General features: G+C 39.6%; 1 protein-coding gene across 21 annotated transcripts in view; it reads right to left on the minus strand.

Annotated features, from left to right (window-relative positions):
• The window catches only part of NRXN3 (neurexin 3), a 1,032,385-nt gene that overhangs the window by 562,149 nt on the left and 445,600 nt on the right, over positions 1–24,636 (minus strand). For all 21 annotated transcript variants that reach the window (XR_012650705.1, XM_075030063.1, XM_075030061.1 and 18 more), the window contains 4 exons: positions 10,958–11,077; positions 3,523–3,904; positions 1,946–2,136; positions 1,236–1,409 (listed from right to left, as the gene is read on the minus strand). Coding sequence is in view for 20 of the 21 variants with exons in the window: in XM_075030063.1 (XP_074886164.1) it covers positions 1,236–1,409; positions 1,946–2,136; positions 3,523–3,904; positions 10,958–11,077 (867 nt within the window). In the remaining variant the exon portion in view is untranslated. The remainder of the gene's footprint in view (positions 1–1,235; positions 1,410–1,945; positions 2,137–3,522; positions 3,905–10,957; positions 11,078–24,636) is intronic.

A 24,636-nucleotide genomic window follows, 5' to 3' on the forward strand; every position in this document is an offset into this window, starting at 1 on the left:
GTGAGCTCCTGGGACAGGACACAAAATTCTCACAAACTACAGTATTATTGTGGCAGTGTGGAAGGAGGGTGCAGGCACAGGAGCTCTCAGCCAACCAGAACACTGGGAGACAGGGATCAGATTTAATTTGACTGCCAATTTGGTCTTTCATGAATACTCAAAGATATCACTAAGATGATACTTCCAATGCTAAGAAGGGACAGTCTTGACAAGTGGCAAGGCTTCAGCACGATGTAACCTGTAATCTTGAGACTGTAGGGAAATATGATCAAGGACTAATTTCACTTTGTGAAGTCCTATCTTGAAGGATCAGTTTGGGGGACACATCTTCGCAAACATGCATTCCAGACAACTTTACTGATCTTCCTCTAGTGACTGGTAGCCAACTCAGTAGACTAGTATTCAGTAGAGCTACACATAATGGTGATTCTCATTTAACCCAGCCAGCAAAACCTTGGGGTTTTTGATAATAAGTATCCCAAGTGCTTTGGGAATTGATGCTATATGCATGTTACCAAGTCAGTGCTGCTGACGTCAATATTCTTATAATTAATGGGAGCTTAGCAGGAACAGTAAATTATTTAAAGAAGCTTCAAGAAATCACTACTATTTACATGCTTCAAGAAGTCACTCATCACATTTGTTTCTAAGCTGGCTGGCAAAGAGAAACTACAGGAGAAAGGTTTTCCAGACAGCAGAAGCAATGCCCCCAGTGCTTTCACCGGATGCCCACCTTCTCAAAAAGGAACTCCTGTTTTGGTCTGGTCTTCACCCTTCAGTTCCTTCTACCTTCCACTTCCCCTGCCTCTACTTTCTTCGAAATACTTACTCCTGTGGATCCCAAAAAAGGGTGCTCTGAAGCACAAGCAAATTGAAGGCTCAGAACATCTTTCAAAGTTTTTGAACTTTTAAGATTACATCTTAAGAGTACTGTAATGTTAATAACCCACTCTACACAAAGTACTAGTAAATTGTAGTCCATCCCAGTACCATTCTTTCCACTACGGGAGGTATCACCTCACAGGGGATGGAGTATGCAAGAGAACAGCTGCTGAGCTGCTCACAGAAGCTAGCTATCCTTAAGCTGCATCTGGAAGACATAAGTATAGTGAAGGACGTCACAATGAAAGTAAACTAATGAAATGGACAGTAAGGTGGACAAGTAGATGCACGGGGGCAGCCAGGAAGTAAGAGGGGAGTGCTTGAGAGGGGAACTTCCCTGAAATCAATTATACCTTCGCATCCACGCTCAATCTGCCCACTGCGGTGCAGAGCGTCATTGATTAGATCAGGCAGACGCCCGTTCAAGTCCACAGATGCTAGACAGCCCTGAAATCCATCACGTGAGGCCACTAGCTTCGGGAGATTGCTATACATGCCTTGAGCTAGGCCAGCAATGTAGAGATCACCTAGAGAAGAAAGGTGTAAACATACAATGAGGAAGTTACACACTTTTTAGAGTGGCTTTCCCCCACTCCCAACATGAATATAGCAAGCTGAACAGCTGCTCAGAAAAAGTTAAAAGAGCAAGATATTGTGCAAAAAGTAATTTCTGCCTCCTTTATTACAAAAAAAAAAACCAACAAAAAACCCCAAACAATTAACACAAACAACACAAAACTGAAAAACTACCCCCCAAAAAACAACCACCCCCCCACCAAACAAAACAAAAAAAAAACCCCAAAAAACCAAATACCCAGCTGTAATTGCATCCTAACTAGCACAAACTGTAGCATGACAATCAATTTCTGAAAAAGCAAAATATGACAAACTTCTGCTACAGGAAGTTACCAAACAGAGAAAGAGAAAAATGAAACTGAAAGCTGAAATCAGCAAATTCCAGGTTTACTGTTCTGTAATGCACAGTTCCTGCAAGCTTTCTCTTGTGCACTGCTTGAACCCCAGAAGAATAAAGGGGGGAACTGTCAAGTCTTGTAGAATTTACCTTTAAGATCCAGATTTTTGGCACCATTTATAACCTGAGTGACAACCTTAGTGTCCACCTTTAGGCTGTGTGTGTTACTGTTATCTCTGGTGATGACGACATTGTGCCATTGGTTGTCATTAAGAGGACGATCACTGTTGCCTTTGATCACATTAGGTCCGTTTCCAAGGTCAAACACATAGTGTATATACCTGTAAACATAGCAAGAACTAGTTAAAATTATGTAAGAACTCCATACTGACCCTTATTCTAGCCAGAGCTGATAAATTAACTTACAAAAGCCACAAAGGGAAGTATCTCTCGGTTAGAAAGTTCTAGTAAGCCAAAATATTAGCCACCAATTTGAAAAGGTATAGCTGTTCCCTTTCCACCAAGAAAGTATAAGGACAGTATTTTGAGATTATGACATTTGAAGTAATCAGATTCTAACCATAAAGCATTCCTCTTTTTCACAAAGTTCTCACAGATACATAAAAAGCCTGTCTGTGCATATAATGATTTTTTTAAAATTGGTAATATTGATAAATGTACTGGAGAACACCACTAGATATGCTTATTTGGGGCATATATACACCAGATTCATTCTGAGTTTTGAACAACTCCTTTAAGAAGTTAATTGGGAAACTCACTCAAAACATTGTACTAAAATTCACATGAGATCCCAGCCTTATTCAAACAGCTGGAAAACAATTAGCAAAGCTTTCAGCAAAAAATAAAGACCCTAACAAAGACTGAAATAATGGGAGTGTTACCCTGAATTATTTATATAGTCCAAATGCAGAAATCCACCCGAGGATAGAAGAGAAATATTCTACTTAGAAAGGAAAAAAAAAAAAAAGACAACAAAATTCAACTCACAGAGCACCAGGAGCTTGTGACTCTTGCTTTTTTTATTGCTCAATGTCTCACTTACAGAAATATATGCAAAGTTAAAAAGGAAACAGATTAAACTATAGTTATACTGAAATAAACAGGACTAGTAAAGTGTACTTGCAGAAAACGTCTACTGTGACTAGGTGAGTATACAAGACTAAAATTTATTCACCTAACAAAGGGGTTTTGTTAATAAGCTATTGGTCTTGCAAAAAGACTACAGCAGCTCAAAAGCAAGCTGAGTTCACTTCTCCTCAAGCATCACCAGCAGAAATATAAATTCAATAGCCCACATGCTCTTTTTTTCCTTCAGTGGAGATGGCAGAAACACAATGAGTCTGTTACAGGGGAAAAAAAAAAAAATATAAGCAGGAAGAGAGACTCAGAGCCCTCAGCACACTTCCTCCTCCTCTGTGCTATTCTGCAAGGTTAACAGGATAAAACATTAGCCTAACTAGATCCAAAGGACTTAAAACATTCATATTTCACACTGTAAAAATGTCTTTCCCTCAGCCTCAGGGGGAAGTCAGTGATAAAATTTGGAGTCTTAAGCTTCAGTGTTTATGTCCAAGTGCTTTGTCGTACACCTCAGCAAACAGAGAAAACACGAGTATGAGGTGAATTTCTCTTTATGCAAGCATTTTAAGCTTACCTATAAGTTTATCTATAAATAAGCTGGTAGAATATAGCAGAAAGTCACCTACCCCTTGACTAGTTCAACTGCAATAAAGTCATTGCCATCACCACTGTTAAAGAGGATGAAACCATCAGCTGAGGTGGTCTTGAACTGAAAGAAGAGGTGCATGGATGTATAAGCCTGCAAGGTGGCCAAGCTCAGGTAGCTGCTCTTGGTCTTGAACGTCACAGGGTCAGCTATAATGTTGCGGAGACCAAAGCGTGCCTTCAGCTCGCAATAGTCAATGTCACCATTCTTGCACAGGTCAATGTAGAGCATCCCATTGAACATAAGGCTCTGGAGGTGGCCAATGAAGCTGGAGGGGATGACAGAGATGTACCGTTTCTCCGTCATGATCCCTGTCTCGATGTTGTGGAATTCCAAGCGGGTGTGATCACCAACCATTGTGCCTGAAGGAACGAAACAAAGAGGAACATGCAGAAAGCTCAGGGATCAGTAATAGGTTATATGGAGCCCCTCACCTTCCAGTTTCCAGACTAACAGCAGTACTAACTTAATCATATCTGATCACTGTTCAGCAGCTTGTATAGGAATGAACATATAGACTCCTTGTGGAGAGGCTTGAGTCTAGTAGTTGCCAAAACCTGGCAGAAAAGAGATGACTAAAGGGCCATGGGCAGCAAGCTCTGTATTTTTCCCTGCGTTTCACAGACCTTTTGTTTGCAAAGACGACTAGGTCTCTCCCTTAAAGCCCACAGTGATCTACTTGATCCAACGGTCCATCTGCCAAACAACTCAGACACTTCTAAAACAACTCTTACAAGTGCGCTTCCTGAAAACACTCAATAAAACACAGAATAATACAAAAAGAGCAGAACGAGAAGTGAGAACAGTCGTAAACCTGCTAATATTTACTCTGTTGTTCTCTCCCAGTGCCCGATGTTATTTCTCTTGTTTTAAGAGCACAGCAGGAGGGAAACACACAAGAATGCAACAGGCAAAAATATATTTAAATATATTTAAATCATCAACCTACCACTTGGGCTATTTATCACGTTTTGATGGATTTTAACCTCTCCATTAAAATATTCAAGCTCTTTAGTATACCAAATATGTCAGATTACTCTTGAAGCATATTTAAATGTTTCAATAGGTGTGCTAGGCATCAGTACAGACACAGAACCCACACAGACAGATGAAATACAACTGTATGCTAAAAGACTGGTTTGAGTACAAAGACAAGCTGGACAACATCAGAATGAAAACCATTACAAACAACCTTATTTTAGTCCTCTATAGTTCTTCATTAAGATAAGTTTTAACTATTTGGTCACACAAGTAACCTTTCTACGTAGGCCTTGTGCCATTTAGTATGCAACACAAATAACATTAAATTCATGAATTATTCAACATTTAATTGTTTTCTCATCATTCAATGTACAACCATTATTCAAACTCTGCTACAAATATGCCATTATTTTTTCCTCATGTGAAGTTTTCTGCGGTGTTGTATTGAGTTTACGTGGCAAGGTGCTGACTGCGGGGTGGCTGCAGGGCGGCCTCTGTGAGGAGAGGCCGGGGCTGCCCCATGCCGGACACAGCCGGTTCCAGCCGGCTCCACAACAGACCCCCCGCAGGGCACGGCTCAGCCCCGCAGCCACGACGGTGGCACCTTTCGGAAAGCATATTTAAGAAATGGCAAAACGCTGCCCATGAGTGAGGAACAACTGAAAAAAACCAAACCAAAACAAAAACCCCGCTAACGGCAAGGTCAGAAAAAGAGGAGGGGGAAGAGGCGCTCCAGGCACAAGAGTGGAAATTCTCCAGCAGCCCATGGAGAAGACCACGCTGGAGCAGACACCAACACTGCAGCCCGTGGAGGACCCTCATGCCAGAGCAGGTGGATATTTCCTGAAGGAACTGCGGCCCATGGAGAGCCCACACTGGAGCAGGCCTCCCTGACAGCCTGTGGAGAGAACCCATGCAGGAGCACCTCATGAGGGACTGCTGCCCGTGGGAAGGGCCCACACTGGAGCAGGGGAAAAGTGTGACGAAGAAGGAGTAGCAGAAAGGAGCTGTTACAGACTGACCACAGCCACCGTTCCCCATCCCCCTGCACTACTGGGGGTGGGGGGTAGAAAAGTCAGGAATGAAGGAACAAACCTGAGAAAAGGAGGGGGTGGGGGATGGTGTTTTACCTTTTGCCTTTGTTTCTCACCATCCAACTCAATTTTTTAACTGGCAATAAATTACATTAATTTTCCCCAAGTCAAGTCTGTTTTGTCCATGACAGTAACAGGTAAGTGATTTCCCTATCTCTATCTTGAACCATGAGTCTTCTCATCCTATTTTCTCCCCTGTCCTATTGAGGAGAGGGAATGAGAGTGCAACTGGGTGGGTGTCTGGCAGCCAGCCACAGTCAACCCACAAGTTCAGTAGCACAGTGTGCAAATTATCCTCAAATATTCACTTCATCTTCTACCACTTCTGCAAGATCAAAAGAAAATTACTTTTGATTTTATATACACAAAGCTGAGGAACAGAGAGAACAACATATAAATAGTTTTGGATCTCAAAAAAAGAAAAATTTGGCATCCAATTTAGTAGAGTATGTCAGAGCATTCACTGGTTTTGAGGCTCAGTGCTTCTAGAAATAAGATCCACAATCCCAAATAAGTACCTCCCAAAAGGACAGGTACAATTAGTGATGAACTGTGAAAGATATGACTTCAAGTGACTTATCCAGCTTTCCACAGGAACTCCAAAGTAAAGAAGTCAATTCCTCTGGGCTGTATTCACATGCCTTACATAGAGGTCCCTTTCAATTTTTTAACTATACCATGTCTCATTCACTACAGACTTTTCAAAGAGGATCTTAAAAACAAGCGCCTCCTTTAATACAAAGGCCTATGCCAATCCCTTTGCTGTATTGTCCTTTCTTAATGTAAGCAGGGAAGCAAAGCTCCTATGGAAAAAGGACAGCAGCAAATATGAAATCAAACAACATTAAAATTCATACAAACACAGACCTATCTACTTTCAACTTTTCCCTACTTTTACATGTTTCTCTACTTAACCTTCTAGTATGTTGCTAATATAATTACCACACAGGTAAAGTGCTTTGTTTTAGAAGGTTTTCCAAAGGAAATAGCCACACACTACCTGTCGGTCCCTCTGCCTCCAACAACATTTTAACATGCTGTTCTTTTAAACCTGATTGAATTTGACCAGAAGGGTCAAAAATATTTAAATTCATACTAGTTTTGTGAAAAATTGACACCTGGATAAAGACCCAAGTAAGTGTTTCCAGTGTGCTATAGACAGACAAAAGTTAGCAATAATACCCTCTGTGATTGCATCTGCTAGTTGGTTAGCATATATACACAACTCTTGACTAGTCACTGCAAGAGGTATTTCTGAGTCATTGGGATTATATCTGGGAGTCATACTGATCGCCATAGCTGAGTCCAGGACAGACTCCTCTTTTAATTCCCCCAGGTCACATCAACCGGGACTTACAAGCTTTCTCATATTCTGTGCCATCTCCTGAAATCTCTTAGCATTTCTCATCTAAACAGTTCCCAAGTGTTAAAATAACAACCAAACAAAAGATATATTGATAGGCCTTTCAAGACTTTTCCTACTATTCACAACATATTCTTTTTTCTGTTGGGGACAGAATGAAAGCTGAAAACATTTATAGGACACTTGGATGATACATCCTGGCTTGTGGTGTACAAAGAGTCAGATTAAATGAACCGATGGTCTCTTTCTTGCTTAGGTCCTCTTGAAACATTGAAATATTCTTAACTCACCTCTCATGATCAGTGCAATTTTTCAGCTTATACTTTGTCCAAATGTGATCCAAGTTTTTGCAAAGACAGCAAACAAGCACAGTTGTTATTAGAGAAAATGTTTTCAAGTATCTATTCCAAATACAACGAGAAAATATTATGCAAAGCGATTTATTTTTTCACTTATTCCTTATTTTAGCAGTGAATCTAAATTTAAAGAAAATTATAAAAAGACCATCAACATGGAAAGCTTCAACCCAAGCAGATGCAGCTGGACAAACTTACAAGCAGCTGAAGAGTCACATATTTCTGACTATTCAGAAATTCAAGTGTCAGTACCAATGCAAATGTTTTAAATCTTGAAACAGTTCTTTTCCAGAAATATTTTAGTTTGAAAAGCGCCAGTTCACAGGAATTGAAACTGTATATGAGACAGTTTGTTTAGACAAACCATGTCACTTCCACTACTGTGATGGTTAGGGGCTGTTTCAGTTTAGCGTTAGCAAATGAAAATTTCTGATTTTTCCAAACCAGAAGAATTGCATTTTCTTAAAAATAAAATAAAATTTAAAGAAAACACTTTAAAAAGAAATCCCACTTCTTTATTTCAAAAGATTAGAAAAATAAACTGTAGAGATGTCAAGGACTAAGAGCAAGAAAACTCCTCTCCTTAACTCTTCTACTCCTAGATAAATGCAAAGAAGTTGTTGCCAGAGTAGGAAAGAAAAGCCAGGCTTGTGAAATCTAGAGTACACTGGAACAGGGAACGCAAATATAGGAGGTATTAGAAATGGAGTGAGGGAGGATGTAAGAGGTGAACCCAGAATTTTAGAAAAGGTGAAAAATGAGAAAACTGGGAGTGGCTTAAGAGAAATAGGACAGTGATAGCAGTGGTAGTGCAGAAAGTTAGTAGTTCAGTGAAAAGCTGAAAAGGACATGACAATACAAGACCAGAATCAGGACAGAGATGCATTTTCTTAAGAAATCATGGAGTGAAATCCAGTATTTTCTGATCTCATTAGCTGTCAGCCTCACCTGCAGAGTTCTCCTCTAATTCCTCCACTGTGCTCTGTAGAGTATTGTAACTATTACAGCAATCAGCAGCACTTCAGTTCAAATGGTAGAAGACAGAAAAAATTCCAGCCTCCACTGTGGTATTTGGGTGCTAGCAATATGTAGGGAGGAATATGACTGCTATATTTGTGTCTCATTTATCACTGATGTTCTGAGGTGGAGGGGGGGTAAGGGGGGGGGTGATTAAGCAGCAAAATGCTGTCCAAAGGAAATGGATTCTGTCTCTCCCTTAGATGTCCTGCAGGAAGCCAAGTCAGCCACTTCATTACCAATTTTTCACAGGTGGTCATTAATTGTCTAGACCTAATTCTCCAAGTAGCAGGGTTGAGCTAATTTACAGGATCCAATTTACAGACATGCTGAATATTTGTGCATGCAAATGACTGAAAAATCATGCCAAATTGGTACCAAATACATCCAACTTTAATCTGGTGCCTTGTTTCCAAACCTGTAAAATGGGAAAAAGACACCTACTCACTTCATACAACATCGATGTGGGAATAAATCCAGTTACAGCTTCTTAGTTCTGCATAAACATATTGATGAGTGGCACACAACACACACAAAAAAAGGGCAAAACAACAGCTCTATATTTAGAGCAAAATTTAGTTGGCATGCATTGTTCCAAACAAGCAATAAGAAAGAAGGCAGCAATCAAATAGGCTGTTTATTTTTACTGGGAGCCCAATTTAGACTTCTGATCTATTTGTAAAGACAGCAAAAATCCTGTGGAAAAATCTATGTGACCACATCATTGAAGACTATCATCTGCCCAAGGAAGTGGGATGCAGATTGCGTAGAAAATCTTAATTCTGGCTTTTCTGACTTTGCCATGATAGCATTCTTTTAACAGATATATTTAGCTGTAATGCATCTTTAATTATGTAATTCATATATATGTACATATGCACATCCTATTTTAGTATAGGATTGTATCATTATTATTTATAAACTCAGTTTCATGGAAAAGAGACTTCAAAAAAACCAGATGGCTTTTTGGGGATTCAGTTGGTAATGCAGAGAGTGCCACCTCATGGTGCTTGCTAAAAAAGCATATCCAGAAGAATTGTTCTTAAATGCAGAAATAAATAGGATTAAATATTTAACAGCATGCTTCACTAATTCAGAAAGTTCCTTCTTAAATAAAATTTCATTTTCCTACAAGCTAATGTTGACTCAGCCTCCACCAATTCCAGCAAGGAAAGGGAAAGACTCTTTCATATGCTTCTGGTTCTCTCTTGCAAATTCTCAGCCTATATAGCACAGCATATATTTACTTCAGAGGGAAAATATATATCAAGTAATTTTCCTGCAAACCCCCTCCTTTGGGCTTATTTCAAAATCCTGACTCACAGCTTTCCAAATAATCTAATTACCACATTACTAAAAATTAATTGTATTCACACAATAGAAGAGAACTTTTTGCAGAGATAGGATATAGTAACCTGGCACTGCATATGGCAGCCCTTCCTTCTAGTTGTCTTCCGAGTAGAAGCTACTCAGAAGAAAGGACATCACCATTTGGCAAACCAACATGGGTCACAACTAAATGAACGTATCCATATCAGTGTTGCATCCAGGGTTACAGTTCTTTGTGATTCTATTATCAGCCTTCAGACTGCTAGTGTTTTCCTCAAAAACCCAGTTCCTACAGTTACATACAGCTGTGAAAATTTTAGGCCTTCAAAAAAAGAAAAATAAGTTTCTGGCTCTTGCAGATGTGGGAAAATGGACCAGGAAAGTATCACCTCTGAAATTTTGTAATGAAAAAAAGATCAATCTAAAATACCTTGATCATTTCAATGCAAATCTCATAATGTGGGAGACACCAGCTTTCGTGAGTGATTGATCTTTTCTTCCCCACTTCAACTATATTTCTCTACAGAAAGAAGCAGGAGCTTAAAAAGCTGTCACAAAATGCAGGGAAGGGGAAAAAAAAAAAAAAAAAAAAAAGACTGACAGACCTATACATTATGATATGATATACTCTGGTGAGTTAGGGTCCTCCCTAACCTCTGAAACAAAGTTGGGAACAAACTAACAAACTGCTCTATTTGTTTTTCCTTCTGGATGGCTCTGAGCCATGAGCACAGGAACTTGGAAAAAACAAAAACAAACAAAAAAACAACAGCAGAGACAGGAATCCATATTCTCTAGCACATCTATCAAACACAGATTTACCATCAAGGAAAAGTTTGTGCAGAGGAAAGGTTTCGAAAGCCTTGGTTTTGATTCCACAGCATTGGAAACCACCGCATTTGCAGCTCACAAATGAGGCATACTCACACTGTACTCCAAACAGAGCCTGGCACAAGAGAGAATGCTGCTTAGCACCTCTGCATTCTTGGGCATGTGCAAGCTCATCTGTCCCCTAATCCCTCATTTCATATAGTCATAGTTGTCACAGAAGTTTCCAGTGCTGACTAAGAACAGTCTCTCAAAACCAAACACATATGTTTTCAACATAGTAACACTAAATACACAAGTAACAGGAAGGAAAAGAAAAAAAAAAAACACACCAAAAACAAAGAAGAGATACACACAAGAACAGGGAGAATGGGTGTAATGGCAAAGAAGAGACTGGGAACAGAGATACAAATATAATGACAAAAAATACTCATATATCACACTTACCCTCAGCAACATCATCATCCACCATGAGCTTGAGGCTCTTTCCTCGCCGAACTACCCGAACAGTGTGCCACTCATTGTCATTGAGTTTCTGCCCAGCATAAAGAGTTTCAGGTCCCTTGCCTGGGGATGGTGATAGGTACAACAGTTAAAGCCAGACCACCAATTGGTTTAGTATTTGCTCAATGGGAAAAGCCACCAAAATCAACCTGGTGTGATACAGACTAGTAGATTATGTAGGTGTATTACGAACTATAATCAACCCTCACGCCTACACCTGCCTAGCTCAGAGGGAAGTCAGGGTCACAAACTCTTCCACTCGGTGAAGTGCCTTCCTCCACAGAGCCCAGAGGTCACTTGCATTCAAAACAGGGGTAGAAATCTCTCTTGTGCTACAGTATTCATTTCCAAACACTATACTGTATGGGACACTGCAGTATTAGAAAAGCAAGCCGGTGATACAAATGTCTCTACAGTGAAGCCATTACAGCAGAATTTTGCTCTCCTAAGAATCTGGATTTACAACAGCCCCAAGGTGCTTGGGATTCTTTTCAAAGTTAATCACACTAGTCTCTCCACACTTAGGTATCGAACACCAGGCTGGTTTCAGTCTTTCAGTCTCAAAAAAGAAAAAAAACAAAACAAAACAGTCACACCCACAAAAAAACCCCACCCAACACAAAACCTCAAACACCCTCCCCATAATAATAACAATAGTAATTTATTTTAATTTAAAACCACAGAAAGACAACCACTCACGAACCTGGCTGATTGCTCTAAGGTTCTTTGGCAAAGCAGCCTGGCTATAAGGTGCTTACTTCGCCCCCTGAATTGCACGTCAAAAGGGAAAGAGGAGCCCTCTTCTTCTCCAAAAGGTAAAACCACAGTTGCCCTTGCAAACAATGCTCCTGGGAAAACAGCATTAGTGCTACCTGTATTTGTCCAGGTTTGCTGCTCACCCATCAGAGTTGACAGGCAGTTACTTAAAACATTAATTGTTCAGATTACAGGACTGGAATACCTCATTCATGTCAAATGGTAAGTGAAATTGAATAATGGTGTGTGTTAATTAAAAGCATCTATGCACATTTCAGTACAGTACTAGAGTGTTTTTTGACACAGGTGTATCGGAGAAATGAAGAATAAGGACAGCAGAACTTGTTGCACATCAGGTCTGGGCCCATTGGCCAAAATGGCAAAAGGGGAACCCAGGAAAGAAAAAGCAAGACACATTGAACATATTAAGAGACAGGACAGAACAGGCACTGCTACAGCTCAGCTTACTGCACTGGTAAAACTTATGTCAGATATGCAAGTTATTTCTTTATGTTTGTTCAACACAAGCAAATAAATTTTTTTATTCAGATAGCCCATGAACAGCATTTACTTTGACCAGCTTTCAATGGACTGGTAATGTAACAGAATAAAAGGTTGTACATGTCTTCAAGTGAAACTCTGCACGAGGGGATACACCCACTCAGATCTGTGTCATGGTGTGGACTAACAAGTAAGAGTAGCATATTTCATAGTGAGACAGAATTGACGTAAGGCATAGGAAAAATATCCAGGGACTTTACATAGTCCACAATATGCACACTGCCTAATTAGCAACATTACTGTAACTGCTTCTTACTGAGGGGGAACATGGGCAAAGAAGGTGGTGTCTCATTTAGCTAGAATATAACATGTAGTAGGGGAATCCTATGGAAAGAGACCAAAGTAAAATGATAATTCTGTTATTCTCTTTAAAGGATCATGCAGTTCACATAAATAAAAGAGGAGTTTAATACCCTTTCAAATAAAGCCCATTGCTAGACAATTTTACCACGGAGCAGGAAGAAAAAAACCCCATTTTTCTACAGTGACCTGAAAAATAAAAGTGTCATTCTTGGATTAAAAGGATGGGGAGTCATATATTGCTGTTACAGAGAATATCTCCTTAACAGGAGAAACTTGTAACCTCTGCAGTTCCTCACCTATGTGCCAAAGTCACACTGCACCACGAATGTAAATCCAGCCATTCAATGCAGCTAGATCATGGCCAGAAAGCTTAAGCTTTTTGGAACCAGACAAGCAAAACTCTATTAAACAGAGTCCAAGAAAGTTATGCTAGATTTACATCAGTGAGCGAGTACATTTTAGCCCAGAGCACATATCACAAAATGTTGTCTCTGAATGGCCAACAAAATTATTGCTTACATCAAAATATACTGCACCAGTTACTATAGATCCACACGGCCACTTCCCACATAGGAAGGTAAAGGAATTTATCTGGACCTGTGCATTTTTAATGCCACCTGAAAGCGCCCAGGGGGAAGGGGCTGCAAATACTTTTTAAAAAAACTCAAAACTTTTCCACAGGTCTAGAGCTATGGAGGGCCATCTCTCTCTCAGCCAAGAGAAATAGGTGCACTGACTTTGTTCAGCTGACGACACTTTCTGTGCAGCAGCCCTCTGTTCAACATGGTTGAGTAACTCAAAGTTTCTGACCCTCTAGTTCCCACTTTTCAACCCCAGCCTGACAAAATAAGGGTCAGCCAAAACAAGCTGGTTTGGCTTGTCACTGCTAGCTTGATGGCCACTGTAACACTTTCAAAACAAAACTGTGACACCAACAGAAGTCATCTGACTAGATTCTCAGAAAATGTAGCTTAACCAATTCACAAATAAGTGGAAAGTTTCAGCTTTCCAACTTCTTTTTCCAAGTGAATAAGTTTGTCTACAAATGCGATTGCTATTTAGAAGTAAATAGTTAACAGTTTGGGCTAATAAATTTGAAAATTAAGCACTGCAGATATAAATTATTCCATGTTATCCAAGTCCATGTCTTGATCAGCCAATTTAATATTTTATCAGTAGGAAAAAAAAAAAGGCAAGGGGGGAGTTTTTAATACTTTTTTTTCACTCACAAGTCTGTATTTTGTATGCAACAATGGGCATTGGCTTCTCTTGGTAGGGTTACCCAAATAACACTACATACAAAAATTCAATACATGAGCATACTCAAGAGCATTCAGATAAGTTTTTCAAACCAGACATATTTGAGTTTAAAAAAAGTGCTAAACAAACTCTATTTAAATTGTTTTTTTCCAAATGCTTTCAAGACATTTACACAGCAGGTGGGTTGACCTGAAAAGCAGCAAAATTGTGACCTGATTTTTTTAATTTGCACACTGTCCGTTAACTGCTGCTCCCTGTGTAAGCTCCCACTGAATTTCAAGTGGTTCCAGGAACTATGTATAGAGGGACTCCCACAACTGGATGCTAAACTTCATTTCATTGAGCATGATTACTGCATGTGCTGTTAATATAGAGACACTCACGTGTGATCAATTTTGAAAAGACAACTTGAAGATTCCTAATCCAACAGTTGCAGATGCTGGGGAGAATAGAGAGGAAGTAGGCCGCATGTAGCAGAAGGATAATGCTCTCCTTAAGTACCATCTCTTACCCAGTAAGGCATTTCTGTGGTCTTACAGCTAAACACACAGAAACAAGTGTTTAAGACCAAAGTTGGTGAGGTTTTTGTTGTTTTGTAGGGTTGGGTTTTTTCCCCCCTCCTTTCAAGCTATCTGCACGTTCATCACCTTTCAACTAGGATAATACAGATGTAGGAGAAAGCAAAGCAGGTGGTTAGCTGGACAGAGAAAAAAGTCAAAGATGTCTATCTTCCCTTTGTGCAACAGTTCTTTATGATAAAAGACAAGGAAAGACAAGGAACTCTTGCAGCAAGGTTATGAGCTGGGTGTCTGGAAACACTATCTATAATACCTTGGATGAGATGGCAGTTGGGCATTAGGTAATTTTTGCAATTTATTTAAGAATGAGAAGAGTAAAAGACAACATAACAGGAAAAAGAATAAGGAAGTTCCTACTGTAGCAATTCCTTAATAGTTAAGCTGCCAGAGCATGACTCCTACTGGTATCTCTGGCCTTCTTGGTCATTCTATCCCCCTTCCTAATGTCCTCTGCGGAACTGTATATCATAGAGAATTGATCACTACCTCTCATTTTCAAACTGAAATAAGGCAGACTAGTACATATTCCTGTGGTGCTTTGCAGTGGCAAACACTACTTAATCAGAAGAAAAAATATCTCTCTCAGGCATCCCCATATTCTGCACATTAGCTGAGCTGCAGTTCGGGCTTCTTGAGAAAGTATTACATGATTCAGCTGCAGCAACTCCTCCTCATGCTCTCATGAATCCTTTGACACCTACTCAAAACTTGTGTACATATTGTTCATAAAAAACAACTAGTATATCTCTTCAAACATGGAAGAACTCCACCCAATCTGCCCAGGATGTCCCAATTATTATCTCTATATCAAAGGTACACTGCTGCTAATTAATAGCTTGGCCCAAATAGACTATATAAAACTACCAAGAATAGACATGCCAAAGTATAAAGAACAAAAGAGTAGTTCATGCCTTCTAAAAATGCCAAGTTGCTTTCCATCTGGCCCCCAAGAACTCACTCATTTAGAACAAACAACTGGTTAGAGGGATGCAGTTAAAACAATAGCTCTGAAAACACAAGCTGTAATCCACGCTCAGTGGTTAACAGCACAGAATTTCTGTCCTATAAAAGCCAAAGCAGAAAGAGGGTTAATCCCCTCACCAGTTCCTCACAGGTGGATCAAAGTGTGCTTTTACCCTTGGTGCAGGCTGTCATTATCTGATCCATTTATATGATTAAAATGACCTTCATGAAACCAGGCTATCTGCATTATTGCATATCTTATCCAACGTTACAGAAGAGGTCAAACGTTCAAGTCACAGAACGGCAGAAGAGACGACCAGAAAGGACATTGCCAGATTGATGAGAATGGAAAAGGCTCTTCCTCATTACAGTTACAATGATAAATAACCAGTGATACACTAATGCTTTTCAGAGAAGACCCTCAGTAACAATAAAAAGGTTTTATCTACTTTTTTCTTTTTAATTAAAATGCTCAGCTGCCATCTCAGCTTTGTTCAGTGGCAAGATGCATTTTTGCATCTGTTTTACACAGGGTGAAATCCCTCAGGAATGCCAAAAGCATTGCAAGGCAGGGAGGGGCTGGGAAGGCGGCAAGGGAGGGGCTGGGAAGGCGGCAAGGGAGGGGGCATTGGTTGGTTTTACTTACACTTTTACAAAATGACCAGAGTAGTTGTGATTCACTGTGAAAAACGTGTGCGCACAGATTTGTGAAACATGAGAATGAATCACGGGACAAGCTGGGTAGATTCTCTCAAAGCTTACAAACTGATCCACCCTATTTAGGTGTTATTCAGGAATTCCCTAAAGAATATTCAGGTGTGACTAGTATAGCTGCAGAGCAGGATTCTTCATTGTAGCCCCAACAGTGTGGCACAGAGGAGAGAGGTTATGAAGCCAATGCCCCACCTGTTTTTCATCCCCAATTATATTAATGGTACTTTGGAAGATAATTGTCTTATATATACAAACTGGATATTTAGTAATATACATGAAATAATTATGCATAGTTATGCAATACAGCAGATATTTTTGTAGCTGTTACCATATTAAACACAGAATTCTCTTTTCCATATATTGTCTTTTCAAGAGACAGGCAGGAGATAGTCTAGGTCCAAAGATATTCAGCCCCAGTTTCTATAGGCAGATTTGAACGAGGCAGGGGAAGGAGGAAGAAATGGGTTTAAGGAAAGACCCTGCCAATTATTCAAATACCTTTATGGCTTCCTGATATATGGCAAGTTCCTAAAAAGGACAGGGTGAATATCAAAACATGAGCATGGCTCAAAAGCAGAGCTGGCAACTGCTCTGAAAACCTTCAGTATCTTTTGGTCTTGGTTGAATAAGTCAGTAGTGTAAATTTTGTTGAGTGTTTTCAGGCAGCACTAGCATGGACAAAGTGTTTTAAGAAGGTCTTTTTCTTCACCAGGATCCACTGTCCAACTCCAGGAGCATTGTTAATTGCTAGGAAACAACTAGCAATCCCAGGCTCTCAGTACACTGCAGACATTTATGTAGATATCCCAGTCAAATCAACACATATTCACATATCTACACATTTGTTTTGCTCATATACAGGTTTTGGAAGACCCCTTTTCAAGAAAATGTTAGCTGCCAACTAGGAATTAGCAGTTGCACTTCCCTACAGTCAATACCTTCATTGGGGACCTTACCTGCACCGACCTTTCCGTTTCCTCAAGGAACAGGATCACCTCCATGTACTACCCCATGTTAAACAAAACATAACGTACACTTCTGAAACAAATGCTTTCAGCAGGGCTTACAGAAAAGTTATGTTTACAGCTTTACAGCATGGCTTCACTGGGAAATCAATAAAGTTGAGCATGATTTATACCAGCCTACCCAGAAGCAAAGTTTAATTATTTACATTCGTACAGCAGTAAAAAAAAAGCATACACAAAATCCTTTAAATACCCACAGAATCAATTAGCCTCACAACTGCAAACAAGAATTCCCCCCTCCCCCAACAGCCAAACTAATCAAGTGCATGGAATTAACTCAGCAAACAAATGGAAAGTAGCAAGACTACGCTACTAGTTCTTCTCAGAAACATACCCCAGTCTCCCTATAAACTTGACAAAAAAGTAAGTTAAGCTGGGTTTAAATATTAGGATACAATCTATTTCAAAATACCTTTACAAAAAAAAAAGTGCTTATTTAAAAAAATAAAACAAACTGTTCCTTGCTTTTGCTATAAATTCACGTAGCACCATACTGAATGACTGTTGCTTTCATTTATGGACACCCTGGCCAATGGCTGTAATAAGACTCAACATGGATTCAGGCAGCATTCAACATGATTGCAGCTTGTTCATAAGATTCATAAAACTTACTGTGGAAGTTATGTTGCATGTCTTTTACCTGATGCAAATATAATTTGTGATTAAGAACAAAAAAGAAGACAATCTGATTGCCTATATGGTACAGGTCACACCTGGCACAAATTGCACTTCTGTCTAGGTTTTTCCATCAAGGGCTGTGGCTTATTCTCTGTTTGCCTGAATTTCACTGCTGCTGAATTTTAACACTTTTACAGACTACGTAACTACTGTGTATGTCTACATCTGAATGATTTTTAACAGACATCAGGAAAACATTTGTGCTAACAGAAAATTGATCCCCTCTAAAAAGCTTTAAATAGATTACAATTTCAGTGAAAGGATGTTTCAGTTCTTCCAACTTAGAAAACATTCAAAATATTTCAACTTCAAGGTAAATGAATAAGTTTTCAGCATTTAAAAAGAAAATGAAGTTTGTTATTATCTGTTCAAGATATTATTAATTTTTAATGGTAATAGATAGTTTTCTATTTTTATTGAGAGAGCTATTTCCACTTTTAAGGAAAGGAATTTTATATTCACAACCAGTGGGGAGGTCAAAAAAAGACACGGAGGTATGAAAAAAAAATCAAGTATTCATGCTTTTAAAATTAAGATTTACAATAGTTTAATTAAATTAACTTCAAAGTGATTTCAGTCAGACTGTCTCTGCTTTTGTTTTTAGATAGGGCTGTCATATGAAACACTTCACATTGGCCAGAACATCATGTACTTCTGTTCCTAACAGATGAGGGCAACAAAAGCTTCGGCATAGGTATGAAGAACGGAGACACTACTATATTGTGACTCTTCCACAATTTGCCTAAGGAAATATTTGTACACACTAGATTTTCAGAGAGCAAAGCTCAAGAGAACTATTAGTGTAAGCAAGGCAGCAAGGCAAGCACAGGAGCAGCTGCTACTACATGGACTACAGAGAGCAGCCGCTAGAGGGAAACAATCCCATTCACTAAAGCTGCTACTTAAGACAGTTCTATATAAGTACAAAGGAATTACAGTACTCAAAGTGTTGCTTTCTAGAGTTTCACCTGCCGATCTACTTTGTTTTGAAGATGACTACACCTCAGTGATGAATAACTCTAGAACTTCAACCCAGATTCGCTCCCTTAATAGCAAATACCTGTTCACTTCAGGTATGTTCATTTAATGGATGCAGTTTGCCACTCAAGAAATTAGTCTATGGCTCAAGAAACATGCAAAACCTCAAAGAGTTTTACCATAGGACAGAATTTTAAACCAATTATTACAGCAACAATTATGCACAGACTTTTACAGACTACAACAGTAATAGAGAGGTAACGAGATCCTATTTTAGAACAGCTTTACATTTTGTTAGCGTTCCAGTGATGCAGTGCTAATCAAAGCAAGATGCAGGTGTGACAAAGCTAGAGGTTTAATTCTTCTGTTTATTCCTGGGTAGATATAATAGTACAGGTACCAAAGCCAAACAGCTTCTCACTAATCACATCAACATATCTTACTTGAAACATAGATGGACTGTGCTACCAACAGTAAGACAACTGGAGTTTCTATTCCTGTTTAGTTTCAAATCTCAACATAAATGCTACAAGAGGATTAGTCATAATGATAGTGAGAAAAAGATGCTGGAGATGAGGCTGAGACAACTGGAGTGAGCCATATCATGTATCATACAGGCATCCATATAATGGCTGCCTATTGCCTGGACAAGATTCAAACTACTCATACATTTGATTCATGTTTTTTCTGCTCTGAGTCTCTAAACCAAGTACCCCCAAAAGTTCTTCACTTCTGTTATGTTAATAAGGAACTACATTAGAGCAGGCTGGAGAAGCCTTTATCATCCTATTTGGTGAGTCTTTTCATGCTCTAATTGTCTCTATTACTTCATTGGAAGGAATTATTTGAATTTTGGAATTACCTGGTTATTGTTGTAGAGTTTTTTGTGGTGTGGTTTGAGGGGGTTGTTTTGTTTTGTGGGTTTTGGGGTTTTTTTTTTTTGAAGTATTATAGCAACTACTTCTCATCTAAGTCCGAAAAGCAAGATCAGAAGAAAGCAAGACAAATCAGTCGAGATGTGGCAATACAGTGCCTTACAGTAATCACAGATATACGTCTTTCCTGAAAGCATCGCAGACCCCTTTCTAACAATAGGATAGCATCTTTGTCCCTCTCTTTCAGAACACAGAAAACAGCAGCAAAGAAAGGGACTCCTCTTCCCAAAGACACATTTGACAGTTGAACAGTCAGTTGAGTTGGAGGAAAAACCTGGATCTTTGAAGCTCCACTCCCAAATATTACATCAAAGAAAAAAAAAAAAAAAGTAGTTTAGGACACACTGCACAGTCCTCACTAAGAGCACAGTATAAGAACAGAAGATAGTGCTGCTACCAACACTTCTTTATTCGGATACCAAGGGCAAAGACCAGTGGCATCACACATTCAGAGGACCTGAATTTCTCATTTAAGGTACCTTTCCTTAAAGTCACCTGAGTGCCTGAGGTGTTACAAACGCACACAAAGTTATCTCCACGGTTGCTAGGACTATTATATGAACTAGCTGCAACCTCCTAAGAGCCTAACAGTCAGCATCACAGAAATTACATCCAACTATGATTACAAAACCAGCAGGATTCCAGTCTTCTGCAGGGGGTGCAAAGCACTGCATACACTCTTGAGGTTTACTTCTCTTTTTACAATGCTACCTCCATTGTGAAGTTTGCCACTCTTTTTTCCATCTATGGTGCCAGCTGAGTAGTTTTTAAATTCTCCCTTGCATGTTAGCCAGTATTTATAAGTCTACCAAGAACCCCATGTGTACTGGAAGGGAGAACATCAGATGCATGTAAGTCATACTATTTACAAATACAAACAGCAACCAAAATTTGCAAGTGGAGACCTTGTGGTTTCAGATGTTACTGGTAAACTGTGCATGCATAACTGGTAATGCATGTTGGTCCCCTTTGCCTGAACTGAGAAACTCTGGTGAGAAGGACAGTAAATGATACTTGGACCTATGTGCAAGAATCTCTTTACTTTGCTTAAGAAGCTCTTGAGGAAGGATCAAATGCTTCCACAGAATGCTTAGCACAAGATAGTGACCACGTGGCAACACAGATGATACCATCCTGACTGAAATTCCTCCTGATACTTCATAGATAGAGCATTGGTATGTATTCTACCTATTTAAGGTAAGCCACATTTCAGTAATGACTATACATGTCCAGGTCGCATACCAGATAACAAGTATGACCAGTAAAAACATTTTTATGGGCAAGTTTTACTGAATTGACCTATACAAGGACTATAGACATAAGACAGTCTCTCCAAATGCCCCCTTGTCCTTTCTCTTCAAGCTATAAGTTAAACCCTTCTTTTTAGTTGCCATCCTCTAAGCCTTTCATAGAATCATAGAATCATTTAGGTTGGAAAAGACCTTCAAGATCATCGAGTCCAACCATCAACCATGCCCACTAAACCATGTCCTGAAGTACCCTGTCCACTCGCTTTTTTAATACCTCCAGGGATGGTGACTCAACCACTTCCCTGGGCAGCCCATTCCAATGTTTGACAACTCTCTTAGTAAAAAAATTTTTCCTAATATCTAACCTAAATCTCCCTTGCCTCAACAAGAGGCCATTTCCTCTTGTCCTATCTCCAGCCACCTGACAGAATAGACCAACACCCACCTCACTACAACTCCCTTTCAGGTAGTTGTAGAGAGCTACAAGGTCTCCCCTCAGCCTCCTCTTTTCTAGACTAAACAGCCCCAGTTCCCTCAGCCGCTCCTCATAAGACTTGTGCTCTTTCAATTATATCTCACCATTTACAGAATTCCTCATTTTTCCAAGACACTACAATGCTAACACATCCTCAAAATAAGGTTGGGGTATATTGCTGACAACTTTTTATGAGGCAGAAACTGGGACAAAGTTGTGTTGCCCAAAGCATCACACCAAAAGCTCGGTTCCTCTTGAATAAGTGTTTTCCTTTCCCTTTAGCAAACTTTGCAAAGCTGGATAAAACCTGATTGGAATTTGGAAGCCAGATCTGCACTGACTACTGACTTTACAGATTAAGACAGATCCAGCAGCCAGGAAGCTGGTTAGAAATCTAGTTGCAAATAATTTGTTTAATGCCACTTAACCCTTCTATTTCCAAAAACCTCTCAGCAGTTCTTTTGCATACTCCCAAAAGAACTGGCACCCTGCTAGCAGAAACCCATCTGAGACATAGCAACAAGATCTGTATCCACTGATTAGAAGTCCTTCTCAGATGCTTTAGACACCACCAAACTCCAGTCTACTGGTAGCACACACTGGTTCCTTTTATTTGAACTGAGAAACCCAGATGAGAAGGATGACAAGCGGTATGTAGACCTACATGCAAGAGACTCCTTATTTAGCTTAAAAGGAGCTATCAAGGATCACCTGCTTCTAGAAAGCTGAGAGATCAGCAGCGCAGACAGAAGTATAGTGGGGGATTTACAGATAAAGATGGCATCCAAGGCAAATATTGAGAACTCCTTTGAAATTCAGATTTTAAAGTCACAGCTTTCGTGTCAGCTAAGGAGTATGCAAAGGAAAAAATGCCCTGGGGGAAGAAGGGGAGAAAATGATAAAGCTAAGCACATATGGCTTTAAAACATATTCACACCTTTCTGCCCCCAGAGCTCCCAATGACAAACACTGTCTATTATCCCAACTGATGCTATGCCTCTTCTCAAACATACCTCCCTGAGTCACTCAATTTCATATGTATACCTTCATACAAATCCTGTATATTTCATACAACATCCACAGCTAATTCTAGCATCACTAAAAGTAGATAGGATTACACCAGAGAATTATTTGGATGGAATCATCATGAAAGAGCCACAGACCAGGAGAAAGAAAACAGAAAGCCAGCAGATCTCTTCCCATCAGGAAGTAGACTTATTCCTGGAAAGGTACTACTAGTGTTTGGGGGTCTCCTTTTCTTGCCCAACACAGAGAAGTTAATGCTCACTTTAAAAAGACCAGAGCTCTGACAGCATTGTCAGAGTACAAATAATGAATTAAGCACAAGGAAGGGAAGCAGTGACTTTACAGCTCCCAAGATCAATTCATGCCCATGCACGTTCGTCAGCCATCTTGGTTACAAGGGTTATCAATTCTTATGCACCACACTTAAAATAGTAGTAGTAGCCAGAATTGTGAAGTTTCCAGAGAAGAAAAATAACGTAGTTATATTGGGATTAGGTATTAGTTCAAGCTGTTTCAGAGACATTTAAGCAATAAGGTGGTTCAACTATCAAGCAATAGTATATGTTGGCCTCTGGCTAAGTTGTAAAAACAGCAGAATTTGATTAATGGCATGAGCTGGTCACAAACATCTCTCCGGGAGTTTCATTTCCTGCTGAAAGCTTATTAACAAACACACTTTGTTTTCCATCACAAGTCTGGAAAGACATCCTTTTGCTCCGAGAAAACATTACTTCTGTGTTGTCTTTTAGAAGGCACACACAAAAAACTAACACAAAATCCCCACAGCATCTTTATTTCCTTCTCCGGTTGTCTGTTGGTGGAGGTAGTGGTCGTTGCAGGGTTAGGCAGATTATACGCACTTCTCTCCCTGCATATTTTTCCCCATAATGTCTTTATATCTAGCTGGTGAACAGCTGGTGTGCTGCAATGTTGAGCAAACCAGTATTTTTCTCTTATTTCTGTCACTCACAAGAGCACTGTGAGAATTAATCCATGCATGTTTAGAAAGCACTCAGATCCTATGCTAAACAAATGCTGTAACACCACTAACATTTATATAGTTCATCCATCAGCAAATATATTATTTAAAAACTATAACAGCAGCAGAATATTTACAGATTCTCCTTAAAACCTGGAACTATAGATTCTAGAATCAGTGCAAGATAAGCACCACAGTAACTAGAAGTTATCATCAAGTCTCGAGTGTCAATCAGTTGAGGAAAATAGTTTGCCAGGACATAGCACCAGAGTGCTAACACGGGCCATAATACAGATGATCAAGACTACTATATAGGTCAAGAGACTTATGCTCTATACAGTTCCCTTGATTTCAAGGGCAATAAGCACTGCTCTCAAGAAGGGTTTTTGGTTGGGGGGTGCTGGTTTTTTTGATTTGTTTATAAATGAAAAAGGATAACGCACCTTAGGATGATTCACTAAGATTTGCAATCCCGTTGCAGAATCAGTCAGGAAAAACAAATGCCATCACTTAGTTCATCACACCCCCAAGAAAATTAATGGGGGAAGTAAGTGTTTGACTGATTATTCAAGGCAATAGCCAAGCCTGGAGAATGAGGATTAGACTTCAGAAGACTGTTATTCCCAAATCTTGAAAGTAGTGGTTCTTCAAGAATCAGGTTTTTATAGAAACAAATACTTTCATCTGTAAGTGTCATATGTCCTGGTTTCAGCTGGGATAGAGTTAATTGTCTTCCTGGTAGCTGGTACAGTGCTATGTTTTGAGTTCAGTATGAGAAGAATGTTGATAACACGCTGATGTTTTCAGTTGTTGCTAAGTAGTGTTTAGACTAAGTCAAGGATTTTTCAGCTTCTCAAGCCCAGGCAGCAAGAAGGCTGGAGGGGCACAAGAAGCTGGCACAGGACACAGCCAGGGCAGCTGACCCGAACTGGCCGAAGGGGTATTCCATACTATGTGACATCATGTCTCATATATATACTGGGGTGAGTGGGGGCGGAGGGATCGCTGCTTGGGGATGAACTGGGCATCAATCAGCAGGTGGTGAGCAATTGCATGGTGCATCACTTGTATATTCCAATCCTTTTATTACTACTGTTGTCATTTTATTAGTGTTATTATCATTATTAGTTTCTTCTTTTCT

Source organism: Buteo buteo, chromosome 6, assembly GCF_964188355.1.
Source record: "Buteo buteo chromosome 6, bButBut1.hap1.1, whole genome shotgun sequence".
Lineage (NCBI taxonomy): Eukaryota > Metazoa > Chordata > Aves > Accipitriformes > Accipitridae > Buteo > Buteo buteo.